General features: G+C 44.6%; 3 protein-coding genes across 3 annotated transcripts; 2 read left to right on the plus strand and 1 right to left on the minus strand.

Moving 5' to 3' along the window:
* The first annotated feature begins 86 nt into the window (after nucleotides 1-86).
* On the plus strand, nucleotides 87-2,967 carry LOC112569824 (cilia- and flagella-associated protein 58-like). The gene is made up of 5 exons (XM_025247833.1): nucleotides 87-589; nucleotides 793-919; nucleotides 1,738-1,928; nucleotides 2,282-2,515; nucleotides 2,830-2,967. The coding sequence occupies exons 1-5, from the start codon at nucleotides 524-526 to the stop codon at nucleotides 2,950-2,952; spliced, it is 741 nt and encodes a 246-aa protein (XP_025103618.1). The 5' UTR covers nucleotides 87-523; the 3' UTR covers nucleotides 2,953-2,967.
* A 604-nt stretch (nucleotides 2,968-3,571) lies between these two features.
* On the plus strand, nucleotides 3,572-9,519 carry LOC112569822 (cilia- and flagella-associated protein 58-like). Its single transcript, XM_025247822.1, has 8 exons — nucleotides 3,572-3,777; nucleotides 4,276-4,461; nucleotides 4,805-4,935; nucleotides 5,466-5,679; nucleotides 5,896-6,126; nucleotides 6,421-6,663; nucleotides 7,493-7,645; nucleotides 8,134-9,519. Exons 1-8 carry the CDS (start codon nucleotides 3,703-3,705, stop codon nucleotides 8,377-8,379), a joined length of 1,479 nt encoding a protein of 492 aa, XP_025103607.1. The 5' UTR covers nucleotides 3,572-3,702; the 3' UTR covers nucleotides 8,380-9,519.
* Nucleotides 9,520-10,280: 761 nt separating this feature from the next.
* On the minus strand, nucleotides 10,281-22,998 carry LOC112569826 (galectin-9-like). Its single transcript, XM_025247840.1, is given in 10 exon segments — nucleotides 10,281-12,402; nucleotides 13,096-13,309; nucleotides 13,995-14,083; nucleotides 14,469-14,485; nucleotides 14,488-14,518; nucleotides 15,913-15,963; nucleotides 16,656-16,787; nucleotides 18,464-18,662; nucleotides 18,781-18,875; nucleotides 22,601-22,998. Coding segments are annotated over 10 exon segments (960 nt in total). The 5' UTR covers nucleotides 22,619-22,998; the 3' UTR covers nucleotides 10,281-12,288.
* Between the last annotated feature and the right edge of the window lie 3,978 nt (nucleotides 22,999-26,976).

Raw genomic sequence — 26,976 nt, forward strand, 5'->3', positions numbered from 1 at the left:
CCACTCGTAGATGGCAGGTGATAAGGCCAGCACCTCTGTCAACTTCCTGTGACATTTTGACGTCACGTCTTATCTTTACGTCACGTGATGACGTCAGGCGGATGGCAAGGAGAGACATGGCGGTCTGTGAAAGCGATTGCTGTGGAAAACGATTGGAGACAGAGAAGTGAACACTGTTGTGTGGAGGACGTGATGTGTGGATGCCCTACACAGCGATACTAGTCTGGGCAGTCGATCGCAGTCTTCTGTAAACCCACCGAGCAACGAGAGCGTCTGCCAACATGGCGGAGAAAAGAGCCAAAGAAAAACAGATGTCCGAGTGGGAGAAGCTGGAGAAGGAGTTCGAGGAGGTCCTCACCGAGCTTATCGCCGATGAAACTCTAGACAAATTCCGCGGCGAGTACGAGAAGCTGCACACGGCGCTGGTGAACTCGCACGACAGTGAGCGCAAGCTGATCGACAAGGTGCGGCAGCTCAACGCCGAGATTCAGGACAATGCCGGCAAAGTGGCTCTGCTGTCAAAATGTCGCAGGAAGATCGAAGCACCATCGCCAGTCTGAGAAAGGATGTGGATAATGCCTGGAAGATGGTAAGAAAAATACTGTGCAAGAGGATGCTAAATATTCCATCAGGAGACTAGCACATGGTGTAACAATCCCGATGGCGGTCCTGCGTCATGTCACGATTTAGAATGCAACATACAGATTAACTACAATATTTGAGAATAAAGTATTATTAGAAGCATTTTACCTGGCTGCTATGGGTAGAACTGAGAGTGAATGTCCATGACAGGTGGAGCACGGGCGAGAGAAAGAGCTCGTTGCACGTGACACCATTCAAGCGTTGAAGCAGGAGATCGACAAGCTGACGAGTCTGGTGGAGAAAGGCGCAGGAATACCTCCTGATCTCAAGCAGCAAGGTAGTCACTAGGATGCTAGTGTCTTCCTCTTGATTGTGTTGTCTGATGTCTCACCTTGTTGGTCACACGTTTACGTACAGGGGCTGTTTATCCAATTCTTCAGTTGCTTTATTTCCTGCAATGTCGTTATTTTGTACTGAAATTCCTCATTTGAAGGTCTGGGGCATACCATGAGATGATTGTATGTATTGTTAGTCAAAGATACGATAATGAAGTGTCAAATTCTTTTAGTCCCGTGTGAAGTCGGTTTAATAAACTTGTGACGATTCGCAGCTAAACCCGACTTTCAGGCGTTGAAGACAGATGTTGCTAGATAAACAACTTCCTGTTGAACGATGAACTGAATTGTCTTCGTGCTGTATCGTACAAAGCAAATGGGAAAAAACTACTCTTCCAGGGGAATCTTTCGATGAATTAAAGCAAATCTTTGTTAGATTTATTACTGCTTTTATATTCTATCTTACTTCCATCTTTCTGTAACATTATTTCTTTATCCCTTATTTTCCTTCTTCGATTCTTGCTTCTTTTCTTTTCTTTTTTTTTCTTTGATTCATTGGGGTTTTTTGTTTGATTTTTAAAAATTTATTTTCAATCTTAAAAAAAAAAAAATCTTATTTTTCTCTTTCTTCCTTTCCTTCCTTTTTTGTTTCTTTATTTGTTAGTTTTATGTCAGCTCTTTTCCTTTTTTGTTTGCATGTCATACGTTCTTGCTTTCAACCTTCCGTAATACTTACCGCATCTTTGCATCGTCGCCTATTGTTTCACAACCGAGTGCAAAAGCGCTGCACTTACCTCACCCGCCTTTTTGTGACGACTAGAGGTGCGAGAGAGTCAGCCCGCTGCTGAGAAACAGAAGAGTGAGGAGGTGAAGGAGACGCAGGAGGAGCAGACGGGCGAGGTGAAAGACGACGGTGAGCGACAGCGGCTGATGCTGTACCAGGCGGAGGTGGAGCTGCGCAGCAAGGCCGCGGAGCTGCAGAGAGAGCGAATTCGATGCAAGAAGCTGGAGGTCTGCCGATGACGGAAGTCCCGTAGTTTCACGACGATGACAGACGACACGTACTCAAATACTGTGTTTCGTAACGAAGTCGGAAAATGGAAATGACATAGTGCAAAAGTGACAGTCAGACGAGGTAACCTGCCGCGAAAACATTCCATTGTCTGACGAGGAAAATCCCGTTCTATATAAATTGCACATCATCATCATCAATCATCAATCAACATCATCATCCTTCCATCCATCATCAATCATCAATCAATCAATCATCAATCAATCAATCATCATCATCATCTAATGGAAATTTGTGCCAACATGTGGTACGAAACTGCTCAATGCTTGCTTCACTGGGTGGTCCATTCCAGAAAAGCTGTGCAGAATCGGAGAGCGCGCTGGAAAAGGGAAAGGCAGAGTTGGAGGAAGCTCGCAAGCAGCTGGAGGCAATGAATGCCTCTGTGACGAGACTACAAGACGGCAACAATGACCTGATGTTATCTATAGACAACTTGAGGAAGGAAAACGAAGTAGCTAACGTTAAGCTGCAGCGAGCGCAACTCGACATACAGAAGCAGACCTCCACTGCTGAAGAGCTGACACAGGTCGGTGCGCACGTGGCTGTGTGCATGGGTGCGTTTGTGCACGTGTTCAGGTGTGAGAGGTATATATGTGTATATGTACTTACCCAAGACTCTAGAGGTAAAGACACTAAAACTTGCAATGATTGTAAATGTTTAGATGATGTCCCACCTTTTCTTGACACTTGCGCTTAGCTACAGACAAGGACTAGTTTATCTTTCCATTGATGTGAAGGTTTGGTGCTGAAAGGCTTGACTGTATCGAATCATTACGTTTTGATTGTGTTACTGTTTTTTAATTTCACTCTATGAATCACGGAGTCTTTTCTCGCCTTCAGGAGAACGCGTCATTGGGTCAAAAAATTCGGCTGGTGGAGGAGAACTCGGACAAGAATGACGGAGGACATCAAGAAACTGATGAAGATCAGGGACAAGTTGTCGGAAGGTTATCACTAGCCTGAAATCTAACCATCTGTTGCTTTTATTCTAAACATCACTTTCTTTCCATCTTTATGTTTGATTGTTTGTTTGTTTCTATTGCAAACGTGAAAACATAAAATCTAATTCTAGTTTTCTAGAAATAATGTTTGTTCGCCGAACTGTTTTTCTTGCATTGTCAGGATTGTCAACATGTAGTTTAGTGTGAGAGGGGCTGAAGTGACTTGGCCTCGAGCGTGAAAACGAAGCATGCCCTTCAACATTCTTTCTCAGCTTAGACTGTTCCTGAGCTGCAACCAGGGGAAATATTAGTCAATCGTGTAGAGAAGATTCGTGTAAGAGTTTGGGAGTTTATCTTTATTTTTGGAGACACGTTAACATTGTATTCTGTGAGGAAAAAAGTGCTGTCATCATGAAGGTCACCAAAATGACTCAGAACCGTTTCTGCTAGCAGTTGTTGTGATGTTGCTGATGGCACGGAAACTGGATAATCACTAACGAGAGTTGCAACAAAACAGAAACATTTATTTCTGGTCCTTTTGGTGACTGATTTGTGTAACCTCTTATTCTTTTGTTGTGCTCTGTGTAACCCTGTGAACCTATTGTTGACTGCTTTATTTCGCAATGGCTGCGCTGCCAGTGACTGATCTTGCTGTTTGGATGTGCAGACACGGACTTTAGTTGATGTGCGAAACCAACTAAAGAAAGATAAGCAAACGGTAGAAAACGACCTGGCCGCCAGTACCAAGGAACTAGAAACGTCCAAGAAACTGATGGCGGTAGCCAACAGCCGCATCAACAACCTGACGAGGGAGAAGGACAACGCTGTGAAGCTTTATGGCAAGCAGGTGACCACACACTGAACGCTGGCAAGACCTAGTCATGGTCAGAACGGTCAGACTTTGTTGTTGACATGGAGAGTGAAAGGGAAGGTCACACCAGTAGTTCTTGGTAGAGTGGCTGTGGGTGAGGACCTGAGCGATGTGAGGGAAATGGATGATAGAGGGTGAGGATGTGGAGGGATTCAGGTGAGACCGGTAGTGCAGTGGTTAAAACGCTCGTTTCTACCACTGCAGTGAGAAACTAGTGTCCGCAGTGGAGCGTGAACTGACTTGTTAGACTTTTTGTCGGTGTAGACACAAAGTGAAATTAGGGTTATAAGGTGCAACAGCACGATCACAAAGATAATAAATCAGTATAAAGAGGAAAAATGTCAGCAGCTTTGGGGGAAGTTAGTGAGTACAACGTATTTCCACCTAAGTAAAGTTTTAATGTTACAATTCAGTGGATTGAAAAATTAATTTTGGAATGAACTGGCTTAGTTATATCCATTGGGTTGGTGGCAGGCCAAGTCCATGGAAAAGCAGACGGACCTGCTGCACCTACAGGAGCGGACCAACCACACCCTCAGCCGCGAGATCATGGGTTTCCAGCGAGAGTCGGAGAAGCAGCGGAGGATCATCACCCAGCTGGAACTGGAGCGCGACCGTTACCTCCTGGAAAACGATAACCTGTCGCAGCGTTACATGAAGGTGCGTCCTTCACTTTTTACCTTCAGCTTTTGTTCCGAGGGTCGCCTCCTCCATTTTGTGCCCCTTAAGGCCTAACCTCGAGCTGATGCGTTGAGGAGATGTCGTGTCGCACAATAGGACCGACAGGGTTTTCATTCAACAAGCCATTAATTCCTTTCAATTGCATGAACTTCAAGCAGATTTCGTAGTTTATCAAATCAACTGCATGGAACTATTTCCTCGCGTTGTGTCTGCTTTCACAAAGTCTCCACGTGACATCAGTCATAGTATGTTAGAAGTTAGCAAATAAAAAGCTCGTGTGGAAACGCTGGTAACTGCGTCAGTTGGTGTTGGTATCCCACAGTGCATGGAGGAGATCCAGGTGCGAGACCTGCAGATCATGGACGGCAAGAAGCACGTGGAGGAGGTGGAGACGCGCCTGAAGATGCAGCAGAACTTGTACGAGGCTGTTCATGCCGACCGAAATAATTACAGGTAGGTACACACGCGAGGTGTGTCGAGTGTATCGACGAGAACTAGCGACCACCTGTGGCCGGTAGACTTTCCAGTTCACACGTGAAACACCACCTCCCACATTAAAAGCTCCTGATGTGAGTATTTCTTCGGTGGCGAAAGCGTAAGTGGAGCTCTACGTTAACAACTTACGGCGACAAGTTTTCGCAGGTGCACAAAAACTTGAAAAGTACGTAGAAAACAATACTCACTACGGGGGAAGTGATACATACTCGGATTTGTAAATCAAATGTCTATCAAAACATTTAACACCGATTCTAAAATAAAAATCAGAAATATAAGCTATCAAGAGATGAGAAAAAAATCAGCTTATAGTTCAGGTTTGTTTATTTGATTTGTGCTCGCCTTCCCACGTACTTCCACACTGCCCTGCTATCTTTGTCAGAATTATATTCCTATACTTGCCTGCTCGCGTTGCCATAGTTGTATTCCTCCCTTCTCTGCTTGCCTTGCCATGCGTTCTCACACGACACTTACTCGCCGACTGTCAGCTTTAAGCTGGTGGAGACACAGGACGAGATGGCGGTGATGCGGAACAAGGTGCACGTGCTGGAGCACCAGAGTCAGCAGCTGAAGGAGGAGGTGGCCGCCACGGAGGCACTGGTGAACAAGGAGCACGTGGAACGCTCGCGGGTGGAGAAGGAGCGAGATGCCGCCAGCGCCGAAGTGCAGACTCTCAAGGCAAAGGTCCACGAAGCCAATGAGGTCAGTCGGTGCAGACAGCAGGAAAAACGAATTCTTCGAGGTCAGAATCACGTACCTTCACATTGCCGCACTCACACGCTGTGTGTTAGTGTGTTTGTGCGTGTGAGAACTCTGTCTCTCCGATGTGTGTGGGTGTGTTTGTCTGCCTCTCTCTCTCTCTGTTGTTGTGTTGTGCCTACTTGAGGAGCAAGACGCGGCAGTGTGTGTGTGTTGCAGGCGATACAAGAGCTGAAGATGACGGAGTGTAAGCTGCTGAAGATAATCTCCGCCACAGACCGCACATGCAAACAGCAGAAGCGCGAGTTGGACAAGATCCTGAACGAGCGGGACGTGCTGGGATCGCAGCTCGTCCGGCGGAACGACGAGATGTCGCTGTTGTACGAGAAAACCCGCTTGCTCACCATGCTCATGAACAAAGGTTACGTGGCCTATTACCAGAGGCTGGAGGTGGGTGTGTGTGGCGTGTGTGCGCGTGCTGATGGCGTGTGTGTGTTTGTGGCAGAGTATGATATCATTTGCTGCTTATCAACGGCGTGGTTTAAAATCATTTCTATTTTTTTCTACTCGAGAACGGGGGTGAGGAGGGTGGGTGAGATAACTCAAGGGAAGAAATTGTGGCTTTACAAAATTGGATTACCTCACCGTTGCGTCCCTTGAAATTTACTTCATTCTTTGGGAGGTGCGTGTAGGTGCTGGGAATTGCGATTGATGCGTTCTCGTTTTTCTTGCGACATCTTGCAGGATATACGACTGCTGCGGCTGGAGGTGAAGCGGCTGCGGAACGACAAGCGGTGCTTGGAGAAGACGGTGCAGAACGTGCACGACTACCGTCAGGAGCTGTACCAGTGTCACCGTGACCTGCTGCACGAGCGCGCGCGCTGCGCCGCCCTGGAGACTGAGCTGTCTCACCCTCGACAGATCCACCGCTGGCGGGGTCTGCAAATCAGTGACCCTTCCAGGTTTGAGCTTATTCAGAAAGTACAGGTAAGAGACAAGTAGCAGACTGAGTAAACTTGACAAAAGTACAGGAAAGAGACAGGCAGCAGACTGGATGAGCTCGACTTGCTACAGAAACTATAGATAATAGAAGACAAAGGTTGGGTGAGCTTCAGATGTTGTAGAAGGTGTAGAAAGAGACAGGTGCCACACCGGCTGACGTTAAGTTGTAATAGAACATACATGGGAAAAAATATGGGTTAGATTATGATCTCGAGTTGTCACCGACGTGCAAGAGATAGGTGAGAAATAATAAGAATGTTGCAATTCATGTTGTATACATTAAAAGAAAAACTCGCGCACACATGCGCACGCGTACATACACACAGAGACACACACGATGGCTGCAGAAAAAAGGAAATAATTCAGAGACGTATTGAAGAAAGAGTGAGTAGGTCTACGGCGAGTATGGAGTGGCAGGTAATATGAGGTTAGTAGACGAGAGACAAAAGAGACAAGGATCAGATGTAAGACGTCTGAGCCAAGGAATGCAAAACCTGAGGGAAATAACGGAGAAGCAGAAAGAATGGCGTGATTTGTAGTCATGAAGTGAGTTGGATAGGTAGGTTGGGGGAAGGGGTCAGAACCATTAAGACATACACGACGTTCACTTTGTAGTGAATGTGTTTAGAAAGCCAGTGGAGTGAAGCCAGGAAGAAAGTGGTGCGATCGCGTTTCTATTTACGGAATGTGAGACGGGTAGCCTCGTTCTGAACTGAACTGAGGAGCATGTGAGAAAGAACAGGTGATGTAAGGTCATCAACAGCATGGCAGCCTACCTTTGATTACGGCTGTATGACTGGCTGTGTGACGTCAGATGCTGCAGAAGCGGCTGATCAGCCGCACGGAGGAGATTGTTGAGGTTGAGCGCGTGCTGCAGGAGAAGGACCGCCTGTACGTGGAGCTGCGCGCGGTGCTGGAGCGACAGCCGGGCCCCGAGATCATCGAGCAGTTGGCCGTGTACCAACGGGTCAGTGCCTCCTACATCCTTCACATGCCTCTAGCATCTCGTTACCTGCTTTCCTTCTTTCCTTCCTTGTTTCTTCCCGAGTTCATCTCAGGGTTGTGTGCACTGCTCACGCCTGTCACTTTGTAGGCAGGTGAATATACGACAAAAGCTTCAGTGTGTGCTATAGTTTTTAAATAAAAGATTGGTTTTAATTTTACGATTTCTTTCTTTTCTTTGTTCTCATCTTTTATTTTTCATTATGTATTTATTTTCTTTTTCATTCATTCATTTTTCGGTCTGGCAAAGACTCAGTTTAGGGCTTAACTTACTTGTGATCACGCATTGTTGCACTTTTACATTTATAGTTGCATATCCACTTTGAGGTCTTACCGTTGTGTCTTGAGGCACCCACATAGTCTCATTCCCTCCGTAGATTAACTTGTGGTCCTGTCGTGTGACGCCCTCCTGTTGATGTGCTCAGTGCGGTTGACACCCGCTTCTGTCTGCAGGTGCTTCGCAATAAAAACAAGCAGCTAAAGCAGCTGACAGCGGAGCTAAACATGTTTGAGACGGACACCAAGCTGCAGAAGCACGACATCAACAAGATGGAGAAGGAGGTCACGGACCTCAAGAAGAAGTATTACAAAGAGAAGAAACACCGACAAGAAAACCTGGATAAAAAGATCTTCGGGTTTCGCAGAGCCCTGCTACCCAGACCGCAGTTCACTGGGGGTGGATTCAAGCTTTCAGTCTGACCAATGTTTGTGTTTTGAGTCCCACCCTTTGGTTCACAAGGTCACCTCATGGTTTCTGCCTTCTGTGTTTTGTTCTTTCTGCGGACACCATCCAAGATGTTACACGTGTGTCGAGTGAAAAGCCACGTCTTCGACATTTGCATTTACGCAATAACGGATCAGTCACTAACGATGAGATTATGCAAATCCGTTATTACGCCTTTGTAAACGGATAAGGGAAATTCTACATACGTCTACCTCATGCCATTCCTGGGTGGTCGGAAGTGCCAGAGTATTGAGAGAACAATCACTTCATGTCCAATCCACGACAACACGCAGAAGACACTTGCAGCTATTCTGCAACGACTGACGCAATCCGCTTGGAGTATTTTCTTCCTCCGCCCAACGTTGACAAGCGAAAGATGTGTGAACACAAATGTCAGAAGTGCATTTTCTTCACAAAACGCAAACATATACACACACACAAAACAATTTACTTATTTATATTTTTAGGTGACTCTAACAACTCTGACTCATTTTAAAAGTGTTTTATGTGACGTATAGATATATCGCCGACATTAGCCTTTTATTATTATTATTGTTAGCTGATTTACTTAGTTCAGCTCTCACAGAGTGCTATAACTGTGAACAACTTCCCTGTCAATGTAGACGACAAAGTTTCAAGGATGACAAATGTATAAGTGTACCCGAGAAGCTGGTACACCCAGCTCAACAAACATGACGGTTCAACGTGTATGGTGGCAATGGCGAAAACTTTCGCTGCTACTCATTCACTCTGCTATAAAATTGCCAGACGCAGCAATGCAATTCATAAGATTGTGTGGACCTTGGTCTTCAATGGTGTGCTGTGACAAAATTCAGAGACACACGACAGAAGCAATAAAACAAAAACTACAGCTGTGCAGTTGATAAGATTGTCTGGACCTCAGTATTCACATGTGCTGCTTGTCTCTGTCACGGCCTGTCTCTAGGAGAGCCTCTGGAGATTAAGTTTGCATACCCATATGCGTCATTATAGACTTGTTTGGCGAACTGATAGTTTAATGTAGTAAATATTAAATGATTTTTTTTTCTATTTATATGTGTATAATTTATACACCATCGTTGAAAGCAGACTGAAATAAAGATTTGACTTTTGTCTGTGTTTTCTTTTCTCTTCCAGTGGCAACCATCTGTATGGTGGATGTATAGCGTAGACATACGAATCATTCCTGTTGCTGTACACTTTACAGGGAAGTAGAGAAAGCGAGGCTGCGGTACTAGTGCATGAACATGAACAGCTCACAGCCTAACACAGCTGGGTGTGTGAACAGCCCTAATACCAGCTGCTAAATCCTAATACAGCATTACAAACAGCTGTGCCAATCACATGCATAGGACTGCTCTGTAATCCTCTTACGCTAATCTGCCTGGCTGTAGTGATGCTTCACACGATAATAGGACATATACTCTGAAAGTTATATTTGAAATGATATATCTTGATATGCTTTTAAGCTAAATTGTGATGAGAACATGTGCCAGCTTATTCCCTATGAAAAAATGACAGTTTACACATTTTGTCCATGTCAAAGCATACTTATTTCTTAACTTACCTGACGTAGCAAATTTTACAGGAAAATTGAGTGGCTATTTTTTAACTTTTTATAGGCTGGAAATCCATGTTTATGTCAACTTTACATTAATCCTAGTGTAGATATAGTTGTTAGCTACTTCTTGTCCAAAATGAAGATCTGTTGGCTAAAGAGTCTGTCCTACAGCCGTAGTATGAAAGAAATCAACACTGTGCTAGTCCCCTGAATAGGATGTTACACTTGTTAGTGCATTTATAATTTCACTAATTAAGAGTCCATAACAATTTCTGGCATGATGTTTTGAAGGACTTCAAAATGATATGCAAAATGTTTACTTCAGACTTTTGATGAATTTAATGCAGAATGTCTTGTTTACAACATAAATATTTTATTTGTGGGGTGGAGGTAACACAGTTTAGTGCATGGCTGCAAGGCGACGTTTATCAAATTAGACACACATATTATTTGATAATGGCAATTACTTCACACTCTTGGGGTTTCAACAAAATATTCTAAGTGGAACACTCTCTACAGGAATTCTAAAAGCGTTTAAACTGTTTCAAAATTAAGTACAGATCAAAATCATTAAAAGAGCTGAAATAAAACAAAGTATACAGGAGATAATATGCAAGGGGGAATAAGCCTGCATCATTAATGCTTATAGATTAAGATTTTTTTCCACAGGGTTACTAAATAGAATATTTCGAAAAGATACCATGAAAACACACAGTTAATAAATTTCATGAGACAACAGTCAACTACAAATGGTCTCAGTTAAGGATTTGTCACAGAATTCTGCCATCTAACAGGTTCCCATTTGTCAGAAGGAATGTTGACTCCCCAGGTGTTCTGTGTCTTGTTAGTGATGAGACAATTATAGCAATCTGTTGTGGGTGTATCATTGTGCTAATGTATTGTGGTGAGATATATATTCAGTCATGATTAATAAATACACGTCATTAAGAAATGTGAATTTTTCTGTAAAACTGACAATTTGGAATGCAAGAAGTTAAAGGGATTTAATCATTTTGCTAGCAAAACACTGTTTATTCATGCAGATGGAAAAAATATACTTGTTTTAATTGCTAAATATAGATGCTACTTTGAAAGATGAAGCAAAAATACAATTTACAAACATTATAGCATTATAAGTACTAATTTGGACACACTGTGGAAGCCATACACTGAGCTATTGTAGTGAACTCTAGAAGCCTTATGCCGAAAAATTACTCTGAGCATAAAAAGTAGATGCTGGGAGTCCTTTCTGTGTCCTCCTCCTTCTCACTCTCATTTTCCTACCCCTGATACTTCATTCTTTCACTCTTTTGTCTGTGCGTACTAAAAGAAAATGTATAAAAGATATCAAACTATGTATAAATTAGTGATTGCAGTGAATAAAAAGTCAAAAGTTTAAGAAAAGTAAAAGGAAAAAGGAGACTACAGTGCAGTTTTAGAGTCACCTATTGTGCACGTCTCAGCCTAGATCATTTTACTAAGTTCTGAACATAAAATAGTTCAGGAGATAATAGCGATGATAAGAGAAATGTGTAGAACAGACATTTCAGACAAATGTCACATCACTGCAGAATATAACTTAAGAATCCTAGATTTGCTGCAACAGTCTATAAGTAGGCAAAAAACAAACAAAAGAAAAAGCCTACAACTATCACCTCTGACATCAGACATGAAATCCATTAAACAAACTGCACATTTGGTGACAGCTGTACAAAAAGACTCATTGCATTACACTTCCTTACTCCTTAGTTAACTCCATGAATGTCTGTGATTTTGCAATTCTTATTTATCCCAGGTGGTAACCACAATTGAAGTCAGTTATATTTATCATTTATCCTTGAAGACGTTTTTCGTCTTTTAACCTCTTGACCTCTCCACTGGTTAAAAAATACAAAGTAAAATTTACAATCTAAAAAAGTGGTTAACGCTTCTTATTTTGCCTGTTTTTACATAAAGCTTCTAGCCATGCTATAATAATACAAAGAATACAAACAATACAAAAGAATTGTAATGATGCCAGTACTGCAGAACCTAACAATGGAGATTTGCTAAATGACAGTAAATTTTTAGATCAACAGCTTATGTGAAATGATAGCCAGTACAGTACAGTTACTACAACAGTTTATGTGAAATGATGGCCAATACAGTACAGGTACTAGGACAAAAATTAGATACTGAAAAAAAAAGCCAACCCAGACACTATTCATCTTTTTATCATGAGGTTCTGGGTGTCATTTCAAGGCTGTGCCGGTGAAATTTTGTGCGGAGTTCACAAGGCAACCTTCTGGCCGCTCTCTTCATGAGCGGAAAGGACATCAGGACATCACTGGAAGCGGATCTGATTGATCTTGACATCACCAGAGATGGACAAGATGTTCGCGGACTGGACAGGCACACGATGGTTGAACTCCACAAAATGCTGGTTGTTAACATCAACCTGCACACATGAAACAATAACAACAACAATAATAATGTAGTTACTACTGCATCTACTCCTACTAATACTAAGAATAATTAAAATTCTACCCATGACTCTTAAATCTTAACATTTAATTGCTTGCCAAAGCAAACTACTGACCTCTATAAATAGTATTTCCTGTTAATCTGTCACTATACTTCTCTACTTTTCTCTGTCTTTCTGTCTGAGCTGTACCTGTACGCAGGGCTACCGAATGCCAGCGCGGGTCCCGGGGCGGAAGACCCTTCTGGGGCCCTTGTATTAATCATTATTTGTGTGTTTTTCTCTCTCATCCTTTGTTTTACTTCGATCAAGGAAATACTTTGTTTTACCCAGTCAATCAGGTGGTACAGTTAAAGCTACCGAAAATGATCCTCTGCTCTTGTGAACCATGATTTTACTCGGACTTTCCATCATCCCCTTCTACACACACACACACAAACACTCACACAGCAGATGACATTATCCCATACGAACTGACTGTCCACACATGGGATGCAGTTGACATTGACTGCAAACCATACGATCTGCCTGACCCTCACACCATGACTCGACTAGACTTCCTACAAACCACATGATTTCCCTAGACTAATTGTCCACGCCATCACATCTTTTCTTTACACCTGGAGGCACTAGTATGGGTGGCAGCAATGTCCCACGACGCCCACATACCTTATAGCAGTGCTGCTCCACATGAATCACCATGTCGAAGTTGGCATCATGCGCGAAGGGGAAGTGGTTGGCATGGCGCTCCTCGTTGGCCCATTGACCTTTGTGGCAGTGGTTGCGCACCACGACGTTGTGGCTGTCGCCGAACTTGAAGCGCACATCAAAGTGCATGGCCACGTCGCCGCCGCTGCTGTCGCTCTGCATGTTGACGGTGAACCTGGCGACAAGCGAATTGTGGTCAGTGTGACGTGTGTGGAGTATCCCACTAACTGGCTTTGGTCGGTAGCCTGTCAGGTTAGTCGTCGCTAACTTATCCCGTTAGTCGTTATTTTATGTTGATTGTGGTAATGATGCTGATTTATGTCTCATGTTAAACAAATAGTTAGATTAATTTCATGTCATCATTCTCACCACCATGTTAAATGAATTAATTTGTAAAAATTACTGCTCTTCGTCTCTAACATTCCCCTTTTCTTCATGCCTTAAGCGGTACGGTGGAGCAACGGTTAGCGCCTGCCATCAAAGTAAACAAGTAAAGGTTGGTTGTCCTGGGTTCACCTCTTGTCTCGGGCAAGCTGTTCTTTCTCTGCATCTGGCATCTGTTCACATGACTGTCTGCCTTGCTGTGATAGTTGCTGGCTCGGCGTAAAACATCGGTCTCCCTCACCTTCCTTCTTGCCCCCTCAATCTCCATCTAACCTCACCCTTTCCTTCATGCCCTCTCAATCTTTCTCGCCTCTCCTGTCCTCTCGATTTCGTCTCTCATCTTTTTCCTCGTGTAGCGCCGACGCACACCCAGACGATTTGGTTATAAGGCTATCATGTCGCCAGCAGCAACCCACTGACTGCAACCTGCAAAACGTGGTTGTTCAAACGACAGGAGACTTCCAACATCCTTTTACCTTGAACACTCATGGTTGGGTACCCCGCTGATGAAGATCTTGCGCCCCGGGTAGACGCCACCGGGTACCTCCGTGGTAAATGGAATCGGCTGCACACAACAGCAGGCCGGCAGTTACACCACGGGTACTCAAGTATAGGAACATATGACAGGGGTGCAACTTAGTCCACACAACTTTATAACATACGATGCATTCTAGCGAAACTCACATCACAGATATTTATTTGTTAAAAGTATTGTAAGCTACAGACGTAGCCCCACAACGCATTGTAATGAATATTCATGGCGCATACACGTATGAACGACCCATTATAATGTATGATGATGACATCTATATTTAGAACGACATATTCTAATATCTGAGAAGAAAATGGAAAAGAAAAAACACAGTAACCGACAGCTGATGGAGGGAGCAGGTCAAAGCAGGTCTGGGTGCGACTACGGGTAGCAATCAGACATGTAGACATGGACTTACCGGGTTGTAGATTGGTTGAGGCCTCCATAGCTACCATACGCCATGGGTGCCTGGAAATCAGTCGCATCGTCAGGTGAATAAACTAATAAACGTTGCAAACATGTCATCATCGACAGGACAAATGTTCTCTAATTATCGAGCCAAAGCTGACCTCGACGTGTGGGTCATAACCTTCGTCACATAAAACAAGTCAACAGCTTTTTCACTGAATCACAGACAAGTTCTCTGATCATGTGGCTAAGAGCAAGTTACTCAGTTCACACACGTCACCCACAAAGAAATGTCAGAGCAAGAGCGCCACGAGTGAGTCTGTGTAAACAAGACAGTGCCAGAGTCTGTGTAAACAAGACAGTGCCAGAGTCTGTGGTAAACAAGACAGTACCAGAGTCTGTGTAAACAAGACAGTACCAGAGTCAGTGTAAACAAGACAGTGCCAGAGTCAGTGTAAACAAGACAGTGCCAGAGTCTGTGTAAACAAGACAGTGCCAGAGTCAGTGTAAACAAGACAGTGCCAGAGTCAGTGTAAACAAGACAGTGCCAGAGTCAGTGTAAACAAGACAGTGCCAGAGTCAGTGTAAACAAGACAGTGCCAGAGTCAGTGTAAACAAGACAGTGCCAGAGTCTGTGTAAACAAGACAGTGCCAGAGTCTGTGTAAACAAGACAGTGCCAGAGTCTGTGTAAACAAGTTAGTTCCAGAGTCTCTGCGCTGGAGACAGAGAAGTCGCTGCCATCCACAGAGTGACCCAAACAGTTCTGGGACGTCGAACAGAGGAGACCTCCACGGTCACGTGACTTTTGGTGACGAGATAAGTGGCGAGCGTGTGTTGTGTGAAGTAGTGTGTTGTGTGTGTGTGTAGTTAGTTTAAGGTTAGTTGAATAAATATCTGGACTAGTAGTAAGGAGAATAATTAGAGTAACGGGACACCTAGATAACGACCACATTTTCATATTTTGAAATTGTATCATTTTGCTGTAATTTGTATAATCCTCTCGATAATAATTAACGTTCTTTTCATACACTAAATTGCCTTGAGTTTTCATTGGGGCTATGCGTGCTTGGGGGCTCGAGCTAACTAAAAGTGTTAATTAATAAGCAATTTAGTGTGAGAGCACGCGGTAAATGTCGACGTGATTTGGTAGAGGTATCGAGAGTGTGATAGACCGAGGGACGGAATCACAACCTCTACCAAATGTACGGACTCCTGCCACAGAGTTTACGACATATATGTAATGTATACTCATGGCGCATACACTTATGAACGACCCATTATAATGTATGATGATGACATCTATATTTAGAACGACCTATTCTAATATCTGAGAAGAACATGACAAAGAAAAAGAATGGCGAGTCAGAGTAACCGACAGCTGATGGAGGGAGCAGGTCAAAGCAGGTCTGGGTGTGACTACAGGTGGCAATCAGACATCTAGACATGGACTTACCGGGTTATAAGCTGGTTGAGGTCCTCCATAGCTACCATACGCCATGGGTGCCTGGAAATCAGTCACATCGTCAGGTGAATAAACTAATAAACGTTGCAAACATGTCATCATCGACAGGACAAATGTTCTCTAATTATCGAGCCAAAGCTGACCTCGACGAGTGGGTCATAACCTTCGTCACATAAAACAAGTCAACAGCTTTTTACTGAATCACAGACAAGTTCTCTGATCATGTGGCTAAGAGCAAGTTACTCAGTTCACACACGTCACCCACAAAGCAATGTCAGCAAACAAGATCTTGACAGGCAAAGTACAGATGGATTTCAAGTTGTAATATACTTCTTTTATCCTTACAATTATACAGAAAGTTTAATGGAAGGATTTCAGGGAAAGTTTGAAGTAAATTAAAGTAAAAGAGAATTAGAAAATTGTGGAACTACAAAGGATGCCTGTGGGCTGCACAAATCAGATGCAAAGATCATATGCAAATGTTTTAGTTAAGTATTTATGTTTCAGACTTATTTTTCTGTTTCTTGCAGCATTGTAACTGTTAGCTTTGTGTATCTCACTACCGCTCATGTGAAAACCTTGAAATTCTCTGATGTTAGACCTTCTTGGGCCAATCGACGAACTCCTTCAGTTACCTCCCACTACTGGAAGAGAGGAAGTAGTGTATGTCAAGCGTGAATGTGGAGGGACACGAGGAAGGAGAGTCAGTGTGAAGGAGGGCACAGACTACATACGTTGGCGTCGCCGTGGAGTCCAGAGAAGCGAATGAAGGAGACGGCCACCTCGCCATCAATCACAAGGTACTGCGCCGTCTCCTTGGGCATGCGGTGGACGAAGTCGGTGAAGTGGCTGCCATTGATCTTGATCTGCACAATGAGACAGCGCAGGGTGAGTCGCGGCCACCAGCAAGGGAATCATGTAAAGTGGACAGACACACAGGGAGTACACATATTATACACATACACACAGGTATACAGATACACAAGTGTGGACATACATAAACACGTACACCTGGGTATACACGTATAGGTATCCACAGACATGTGCATAGAATACATAAACACACAGATCATAAGAACACCTGACATGACACCCACCCACAGGAATATCCACTTACAGGAACACCGCCTCAGGAACACCCACTCACAGAAACATTCCATCGGATGGCCACCCACTCACAGGAACACCCACTCACAGAACCGCCCACATAAAGCATGTACAGAGAAAGTGGGCGAAGATTACAGACATAACTCAAGGCGACAATCACCGTCCATAAAACACTCGCTGGTGAATAAAACGAGTTTCCTGCTTTATCAGCTCACACTAAGGTGGGTCTGTTGACACACAGACAGTTGCTGGTCAGGCCTCATCCGTCACTGTGTGTCACACAGACACTGGTTACAACCACTGTGGGCTGTACAAACATCTACAGCCACTGTGGGCTGGTATTAATACACTGTAGGCTGGTACAAACATCTCTAGTCACTGTAGGCCATGTTAGTTTTCAGTCCTTTGTCTGTCACATGCCTTTTTAACTTTTGTCACGACATGTCTTTGCATTCACTCTCGGGTGCCAGTCAGTATGCTTGTATGCTTGTATGGTTGGTTTCACACATGAGTGGCTGGTCGGTATTACTATCAGCCCAGTCCACAGAATAAAAGCATTTCTTTAGAGCCACGGTCTGTGGGCAGGAAGCTCATTGTGCTTTGACATGAACTGTCGGCTTAACAAAGTCACACGTACAGAACTACACACACACCTACCTACTAATAGACATATGTACACAAAAACAGACACGCGCCCAAATGTAGTGGAAAGTATGAACAGATAAAGCCATCAACTTGAAGAAGTTTTCTCTTACTGTACATAAACCATCCTTTGTCATGACACAGAATATTCAAGATCTGACCTTTGACTTATCCTCTGCCTCCAACAAGCTCCCGCACCACCACCCACACACACACGCACACACACACACACGCACGTATATGCTCTTGCTTATACTATTCTGCTTCTTTGTCATCGGAGCGTGCCTGTGTTTGTGTGTATGTGTTGTGTGTGTGCACGCTCAGGTGCTGGGAGTTAATAAATGTAGATAACTAGACTTAATTGTTCCTACACATTGTACTGCACTAACCAGCCTATCGCCTGTGGGTTGTTTGTATGCAACACAGATTTCTTGCTTCTTGTTTTCCATAAAGTACTGTCGCAGCTTCTGGAATGGACTGTACTCATAAAGTACTATATTATATGTGTCCTAGGTTCTGGAATGGACTGTATTTTAACTCATTCATGTTCCACCAAATATTCCCCTAGCCCACTTTCCCTGTGCAGCCGACACCTCTCTAAACCTTTTTAATTGATGAGAGAATACTGTTTGCCAGATGGAATGGTCGATAGCGTAGTGAAGACAGTAAGCCTGCACTGTAATGATGATCATTAGTTTGCTTCCCATCGCGATACGTCCACCCAGACCCAGACTTTACGATGCCCTCGCCCACGGCACCTTCGCCCTCGTGACCTCACGCCGTGTTCACTGACCTTGAACTCATTGCTCTTGACCTTGATGCGCAGGTCAAAGTCGCTGCCCTTGTGAAGGGGAAGGTCACGCCGCTCCTCCTTGCCCCATTTCCCATTTTCCAGGTGGTTGAGAGCCACGCCGTTCTGGTGAAACCTGGGGTTGAAGTGCAGAGTTGTGCTGGGCTCCCTGTGGGCAGTCTGACACAGGTTGACGCTGAATCTGCCAGACACAGCAACGGACTGAGGTCATCACGTGACATCAAGCACGTGCCAAGAGGTTTGGTCACAGAGGAAACAAGTCCTTTACAGACTGAAGTTATTGCCAAGCATGTACATACCCCTCACGAACGCCTTGTGGAACTGTTCCCTGTATTTGAATCTCAAGGCCCTCGTGGACGCCTCCAGGAATGGCGCCTGAGTATGGAATGTGCACCTGAAACAGAGTAGGTGGTGTACTACGCCTGTAGGAACATCACCTGAGTACTTGAATGTGACTATACCTGTAGCAAGCTTCACTAACGCTATGTGCTCTCCCGTTTATCTAATACAACATTTGTTTCTGTCTAAACATCTCTGGATAGAACACACACACACCAGGCTGTTCACTGAGGTCAGCTGCTTTATTACATTCACCAATAAATAAACTAAAGTCAACATCTCCAAAGTCAAACTGTCTTGTAGCTCAAAGACCCTTACAGCCCACCCACCACAAAATAGTGTGTGGCCTCGCGCTGAGTATTGAGGGGAAAGAATGGCTGCCTTCCTACACTTGCACAAGTGCTAAGTGTTGTGAATGCCGTGGCAGAAATGCTTTTGAATGCAGGGCAGCTTGTTACATAAGTACCTCCATTACTTATGTGTTGACAGCCTGCCAGGCAGCTAGGAGTTTGTTGGCATGTGGAGTGGTTAGTATTGTTAGGTCTGGTCTGGGATTCTTACCTGTGGCTGCAAGTGTGGGGGAGACAACAATGTAAGAAGAAAGTAAGGAAAGTATAAAACTGTTGCAATGTCGGTGTCTGCTAAACTGAAATCATACAATGGATGATCATCCGGCACTAGACCACTCTAATATCAGTGAAAGAGAAGTTAAGATGATTATAATGATGACAATAAGATTTCCAGACCAAGACCAGCCATGAAGCTGTTATGGTGAGCACGGGATAAGACATGTCAGAGAAACACATGCAGACGGGCATCTAAGAAACGTGTGCAAAAGTAAGTCGCAAAGTTTACTGTTAGTAAAAAAAAATTAATTAAAAATATATTTAAAAATAATTTATCCAGCATGTACCCTAAACCCACGTTTTGACACTCGTTTTGAATGCTGGACCTTGATGGACAAAGATGGAGAGAATGATGCAGGCATTCGATACTAAATAAAAAGGAGACTGGTCCGAATCTCTTACAGGGAGCACAAAACAAACAAATTCGCTCGCCGCCCTGGTCGGTCCCTCGCAACCTCTGTTCGACGAAAACTGGTTTGGTCCTGTAGCTCGACATGACACCCTCCCGCACACAATCCTTGGGGCCGGTGAAAGGAGAACACAAAAGGTAAGCAAACGAACTCGCGGTTAGCTAACATCAAAGACAAGACAGGCCGCCACACGGGGGACCTGGTGACAGGTGTTCAAGCCGACCCTCGGCTCATCACGCCTCCGTAATTTTTGTATGCAGCTACATCCTCCAGGTGTAACATCTCTACTGTCTTCTTACAGTCTTGCAGTATGTGATCATGATATAGTTACATCTCAGGTGTAACACCTCAACTGTCTTAGTGCAGTCCTGTATTATGTGATCATGATATATAGCTACATCCTCCTAGTGTAGCATCTCTACTGTCTTAGTGCAGTCCTGAGTATATGATCATGATATATAGCTACATCCTCCTAGTGTAACATCTCTACTGTCAGTGCAGTCCTGCAGTATGTGATCATGATATAGTTACATCCTCAAAGTGTAACACCTCAACTGTCTTACCTGTGCTAGAGTTTGTCTACATTAAGCCTGTGTTGCAAGATAAATTGTAATACATTATACATGGCGGATGGGGTTTTGAGAGCCGCAACCGAAATCATGGACCCGGAGATAAAAGCCAATCAACCGGTGTCACGATGGAGGACTACTGGTGTCAAGGTGAGAGCTGTGTGATGCCCTCACTGCCTTTGTTGTCTTTAACCACAGGCAATAACAACAATAAACTTAATTCCTACAGTGCATTAACCGTTTTCAAATAGGATCACGTGCTTTCAAAAACAAGACAAAAATCCACAAATACAAACAAAACTGCAAATCATTCACACATATCAAGCAGATTAGCAAACAAATAAGCAAAGACTTATAAACAGTCGAAATTCAAGACAATATAAATGACATGAAAATCATTCTGCCACAGCAGCTCAGCATCACAGATTAGCAGTAAAGTCTGGGTGAAGGCGGCAGGACAAGTCCATCTCGAAGTTTCCATTCAACGAACTATGAGCGAGTGTTAGAACATTTATGTTGTGAACACTACACATTACAAAATAACAAACGTGTTCAGACAAGCACACAGCCTCAAATGTGAACTCACAACAGCATGGAGGACACACAGCTGTTCTTTCTACAACAGAAACTGAGTTGTAGGGAAAACGAGCACGCGCGCACACATATACAACCCTGACGTTAGTTCAGTGCCCTAGGGCCTAGGGTTCAAAGTTCGTAAGAAACGCAAACTGAGCACAAAAAAGTCGAAATATTTGTAATTTAACAGCCTCCACATTCCTGTCTTTCTTTACTCTCCCCAAGTTTGCCTGTTCGTAGTGCGCGGACAACTTCTCCTGCCTTTGAGAAAGAAGTGGAAAGGTAGGTATGTGGTGCTGTCTACCTCAGGGGTTAGAATCTGCACCGGGGTGCCCACGCCCACGCCCCGCCCTATGCCCCCGCCCTATGCCCCCCTTTCCCGCTGACTAGGCGTGGACGTTGGCCCGATGCTGGCCCCCCACAAACCACCATCCCTGCCTATCCCCACCCGCTTCTCAGTGTTGTTTTGCCAGAGACGACTGGTGGATGTGGAGAGAGTTGCTATACAAGTTGCTATACAAGTCCAGTCAAGTGAAGCCTGTAGGTGGGCTTCACCTATCTGTTGTCATGGTGCCTTGGTAACTTGAGAGCTGGGGTGGTTTTGTGCGAAATTATTCATGTTGAAAAGTAAGAAAAACTCATGAAATGAGTTGTACTATGGCTCTTTGTACAGCTGAGGTCGTTAGCCTTAGAATTATTTCTGTCAGATATGCAAATCACTTCAGGTGCTATAAGAACTAGGCCGCGTGGAAAATAGTCTTTCATAACCAGTTACATGGCAGAAACAATCAACCAAATCTTTTTCAGTAAAAATTCTGATGTCGAGTGTGTTCTTGCGTGACTGGCCAATCCCTGTGTGTGGTGTGTGTGTGTGCTTGTGTGTGTGTGTGTGTTTGTGTCACTAAATCTGTAGTTGAATGTTGTCACACAATGGTCAATATAGCCAGACCCTAGTGACTGTTCAAAAGGGAATGCCGACATAGTATTAGTATTCACGATCTGAGAGTCGACGCTCGACAAAGTCTTCACGCGAAATAAGAGTTGACCTTTGACATTGTGGCGGTGCGAGAGGTGACCTGTCAGAATACTCAATCAGGATCTGTAACATGTCATCACGATCAAGACGACAATCAACATAGACCATCGTGAAACCGTAGGCGACAATAATGAATGAATAATCAGTCGATTGCGATCTGATAGCCGGCATCTGTAGGAACTAAACTCTTCGCCGCAGGAAGAGGCTGAAAGGGAAGCCGCTCAGATCGGTTCCTGCTCACTTCTTCTATCAGATGGTACAGACTAACTTGACAACAAGTTTACATCTGTCACAGTTGGTTTGTCGTGTAACAGGATTTCTGATACTCAAAACAGCGATACACGACTTTGCCCTCTTACAATACTCCTAACCAATACTCTTCCCCAACACTTGCAATACTCGCTGACAATATTCTGTATCATCCAGTCTGCTTATGTACGTTTGTGTTCGTCTTAATCGCTCGTGGTCACCCTCAGATGGGGGACTTCAAAAAGAAGACAATATTTCCGCCAGTGCAGCAAGATAATAAGTGTGACACTGTACTCACACATGGCATCACTTACCGGGCTGATGGTCGTCATGTCGGCAGGAGATACAGATGTTGGACACTTGGCTGGAGAGCTGAGGTGTGAGGTTGTGTGGCTGTGGGTCTCTGCCTACAGTTGCAAGCTGCCGGTTGCTGAATATTTCATGAACTGCACCATGGACACTGCAGGGACCGCCCTGGTGCACAGCGCGCAAGCCGTCAACTTGCAAACAGGTTTGCGTGGGTGGGACACCAGAAAGTCCCCACAGCCGTGATCACACATCACGTGATGTACCCTCCGGTCACAGCTTGCAGTCCCCACACTCACCTGTGTACACGTCCTCACTACTTGCTTTTGTGGGTTGTTGACATCCTGATAGTAGCACGTTCCTTAGACACGACAAACACCTTGGGTACTAAGCGCTCCACCCCGTGCTCTCCCATGCATGCACACTCAGCAATGTTGTACACAGCATACAGTCACTCACCCTGCCCCACTTTCCATGCAAATAGCAGGGTGGAGGCAACAACCGGCTTCACGTATGAAGCGTGTATTGAAGTTTATTGAACATTTTCTGGTTGAATGCAGTTAAGCTCACACACTATCAAGGTGAGGCTGATCGCACACCCGGCCTCCTTTCAGAAATCGAAGATTCAAGTGTACAGCAGAGTTGGTAGAAATCTGATTCTCTCAAGGTTTGAGCAGGTGAGAGACATTAGCAAGTCTGAAGTCAGACAGTCTTTCTTTACTTCGCGAGTCTGGTACCAGAAAGACCACCTTGCGTGCGACCACCACAATCAGCGCTTTACACAACCATAAACATTTGATCAGGCAATCAGAGGAAACATCTTACCGGATCGGTCGAGGGAAGGATTAAGAACGACTGCACACCCTACCCGCAGGTTCCAGGGTGAGGGCAGCAAACATCGGGCTACTGGACACATACCATCATCAATACACCTGAGAGAAGGAACTTCACCAATACACCCGAGAGAAGGAACTTCACCAATACACCCGAGAGAAGGAACTTCCACTGGTGCATGGAACGTCCACATGTTACACCAGTCCAGCAAAATGAAGCAACTCACCTATGAGCTAGAGAGACACCAGCTGGACTTTCAGGCTTGCACCAGCAGAGGTCAGGGGTCAGGTAGACAGGCTTCAGGGGAAATAGTAACTGACGGAGGTCACAGGCGCTGGTGGTACATTGGGGAGGAAAGTAAAGATTTAGCATGACGTGGGCTTTGTTATGGACATGGAGGTGGTTGTTGTAGACGCCATCGCTAGAAATATTAACGAGGCTTTACTTTTCACAACCAGAGAAGTGATACCGAGGCAAAGAAAAAAGAAAAAAGCTTGGGTCACGAATAACATCCGACATGTCTGTCATCAAAGAAGGTTTTAGAGGAAACAAGGACAGACAAGCCAAAAGCAGCTTCCCACGACAAAGCTGTGAATCGCGACATCTACAAGGCGATGAAGTAAGCTGAGGAGAACTGGATCGATGACAAATGCCGAGGTCACTATCTAAGTGCACATGCACAGAAGCTAACGGGTCATTCATGTCACGTGAGGGTCACCTCTCCCGCCGCGTGCGAATCTTGTCAGTCAGTCATCTCCTTTTCTGGTGAAGGTGAAAGTTTTTATGCAGCTAATTGTTAAGATGTTTCCAATTATCAGAGTTTTGCTTTAATTACCTCAACGTTGTTAACTCTGGGCTCACCGTGCATCTGGTTTGGTCATGTGACCCGGCACGACATCTTGTCGAAGACTATCCTACAAGGAACCTTGGAGGGTGGTTGATGCCACCCTGGCCCGAGAAGGAACTGGATCACAACAGTCGAAGGCTGGACAGGTCGTCCTGTGCAGAATCTGGCGAATACAAATGTATTTCCTTTTATACTTGACATGTAACAACAATCAAACTAAGAAAAATAGCATCGTTTACACGTAACAAATGTCAACATTACAAAATCTGGGAGAGGTAAAATATTTTCTGTCAAAGTAAATGTGAAATTTCAGATTAAACCTGCATGAGAAGCTAAAGATGCAGTCGCCCTTTAGGACACCATTCAACATCTGTCACAGACAACTCTGCAGTTGCTGTTGGACGAGATAACAAAGCGCCACCAAAAATCAGAATTTAAGAAAGAAATATAACATCAGAAACATTGTTCAACAAACACACTGACAACCTATTTCACAGACAAACATTAAAACACATTCAACCATAAGTTCCCCCTTTACACTGAAAGTCTCTATTCCAAGCCACTTCTGTAGAAAGTCGTCTTTGATGCTAGGAACTCCATCATGAAAGACACAACAGTTGTTTCCAGGTTGCCACCCTCACGACATCTAGCAGCCTGCGGCGCACACAGATAAATAAAAGAAAAAAAATTGGAGAGAATAATACAGTTTTTAGAAATCACTCAGCTTTAAATTCCTATACTACTAGTTTAACATTCCTTATAATTAGTCAGAAACTTACACATTCAGAAAGATTCAAAAACAAAACTGACACAAACACTTTAACAAGTTTTTATATGAATAATTTACTCTTTCAATAAGTCTGGGCAGGACTTCACGACACATAGGAGAACTGTCAGGTTCCCCCAGTCCCCGTCAAGGACACAAAACAACCACAAACATCTTTTTTCTCAGCCCTGGTCTTCACAGTGTATACGAGTGGAGCCTCACGGTGAGACCGTCACATCAAACACCACCAGACACTCACACCCACACAACTCACTCACCACCGCCCACCTCTTCCCTTTCCTTTTCCTCCAACTGATTACAACAACAAACATCAAGATTGTGACAACATCACAGCCTCACAGCGCGTGGACATGGATGTGACTAATGTGTACACAGTTTGTACAAATGCTTAGGATATTGTACACAACAACAGGATTTTGTAAGCAAATTATTGCAAGTCTGTTGAACTGGCTACAGAAGGAAAGGATGGACGTCTGCTGACACCGATGACGGCTGACATTTCGAACCACGTGACCTGCTTTGTCCATCCTGATGTCCATCCCATGTGCACCCGCGCTGCTTGCGTGTTTGTCTGTGAGGTTGTGAAACTGTCTGTTGCTACCCGGCATCAGATCAATATATTGATGTTGTCTGCAAGTCTTGTTCTTACCCGAATTTGTGTTTGCTTCATGGCGCCGACTGCATGGGGTGGTCCGGTGTGCAATGTGTGTGACAGTGAGTGACAGTGTGTGACAGTGAGTGTTTATCTCGCAATCTGTGACACTGTGTGTGGGTGACTTGTATTGGTTTCACAGAAATAAAAGTGTTTGTTTGTTTGCTTCAATGTAAACCTCAGGAAACACGCCGGCGGAGTGTAAGTCAAAGCCTGCTTCCGGTTACTGATATTCTCGAGTTGTCCGCCACCCACACTACACCTACACCCACACTACACCCACACCACACCTACACTAACCTGCTGGTGCTGAGGTGCGTGAGCAGGGTGTAGGAGCAACAAAGGCCCTCGCTGTTCTATGCCAAAGCATCTGGAAACGCAAACATGTCCAGAAGAATACCGATAGCAATGATATGATGCCAAAAGTTCAGAACCACAAGCCTAGTTGAAGTCAGTCCGGACCCAATCTGGAATCGCCTCAACACCATTACTGGGGAACTGCTGCCAGAACAACAGGCTAGCTTCACACCAGGCAGCTGAACAGCTGAACAGATCGTCAACTGTCTCCTCGACAGAAAACCATCCATATCACCCACGGGATCTCTTTCACAGCTTCATCAGCTTTTAAAGGCCTCTGTAGAATGATGGACAATGTCATGTGAGGAGAAGAGGGCATCCTTCAACTCACTGAAGATCGAGTTGTACAAAAACTCAAAGACCCCGGCCGTTGCTGATAAATAACTAAACAGGAATTTCTTTCATCCAACACTGGGTGCCGGTCAAGGGAGTCTCTATCGCCTGGACTGGTCAACGTCTGTTGAAAGTACGCGAGAAACCGTTCAAACCATCACACCTGCACTTCAGTCGGTGGGAGATCCATATGCATCCTTCACTTTGCAGAAGACACAGAACTAATGGCAGGCACTGGCAGAGAACTGCAAGACCTTGCCTAGAGACTGACAGGCAGTTCCAGGGCACATGGAATAGTGGCCAGCACCGACAAGAGCACGGTCATAGGTAGCGGCAAGAACAGAACAGACATCCATGAGGGAGTGCAGCTTGTGCAGCTGAATACTTGGGAACCACTACTTCCAAAGAGACCGCATTTTCGCATCGTGGTTGCTATGGCGACAGCAGCAATAGCCAGGCTGGACAGGATCTGGCGCAGCAGCAGCATCGATCAGGTTTACCGACAGTTCAGGTGTAGACTATACGACCTCCTCTGTCAGTGCACGGGCCTCACGTAGTTCCAGTCTCACTGCAC

Source organism: Pomacea canaliculata, linkage group LG8 (genome assembly GCF_003073045.1).
Source record: "Pomacea canaliculata isolate SZHN2017 linkage group LG8, ASM307304v1, whole genome shotgun sequence".
NCBI classification, from domain to species: domain Eukaryota; kingdom Metazoa; phylum Mollusca; class Gastropoda; order Architaenioglossa; family Ampullariidae; genus Pomacea; species Pomacea canaliculata.

What these genes read in the sequence shown, in the direction of transcription:
- LOC112569824 (XM_025247833.1), top strand. Translation starts at nt 524, where the DNA reads ATGTCGCAGGAAGATCGAAGCACCATCGCCAGTCTGAGAAAGGATGTG. An exon ending in TCCTGATCTCAAGCAGCAAG is followed by an intron (nt 920 to 1,737) that starts GTAGTCACTAGG and finishes TGTGACGACTAG; the next exon opens with AGGTGCGAGAGAGTCAGCCC. An exon ending in TTCGATGCAAGAAGCTGGAG is followed by an intron (nt 1,929 to 2,281) that starts GTCTGCCGATGA and finishes GGTCCATTCCAG; the next exon opens with AAAAGCTGTGCAGAATCGGA.
- LOC112569822 (XM_025247822.1), top strand. Translation starts at nt 3,703, where the DNA reads ATGGCGGTAGCCAACAGCCGCATCAACAACCTGACGAGGGAGAAGGAC. An exon ending in AGGTCCACGAAGCCAATGAG is followed by an intron (nt 5,680 to 5,895) that starts GTCAGTCGGTGC and finishes TGTGTGTTGCAG; the next exon opens with GCGATACAAGAGCTGAAGAT. An exon ending in AGTTGGCCGTGTACCAACGG is followed by an intron (nt 7,646 to 8,133) that starts GTCAGTGCCTCC and finishes TTCTGTCTGCAG; the next exon opens with GTGCTTCGCAATAAAAACAA.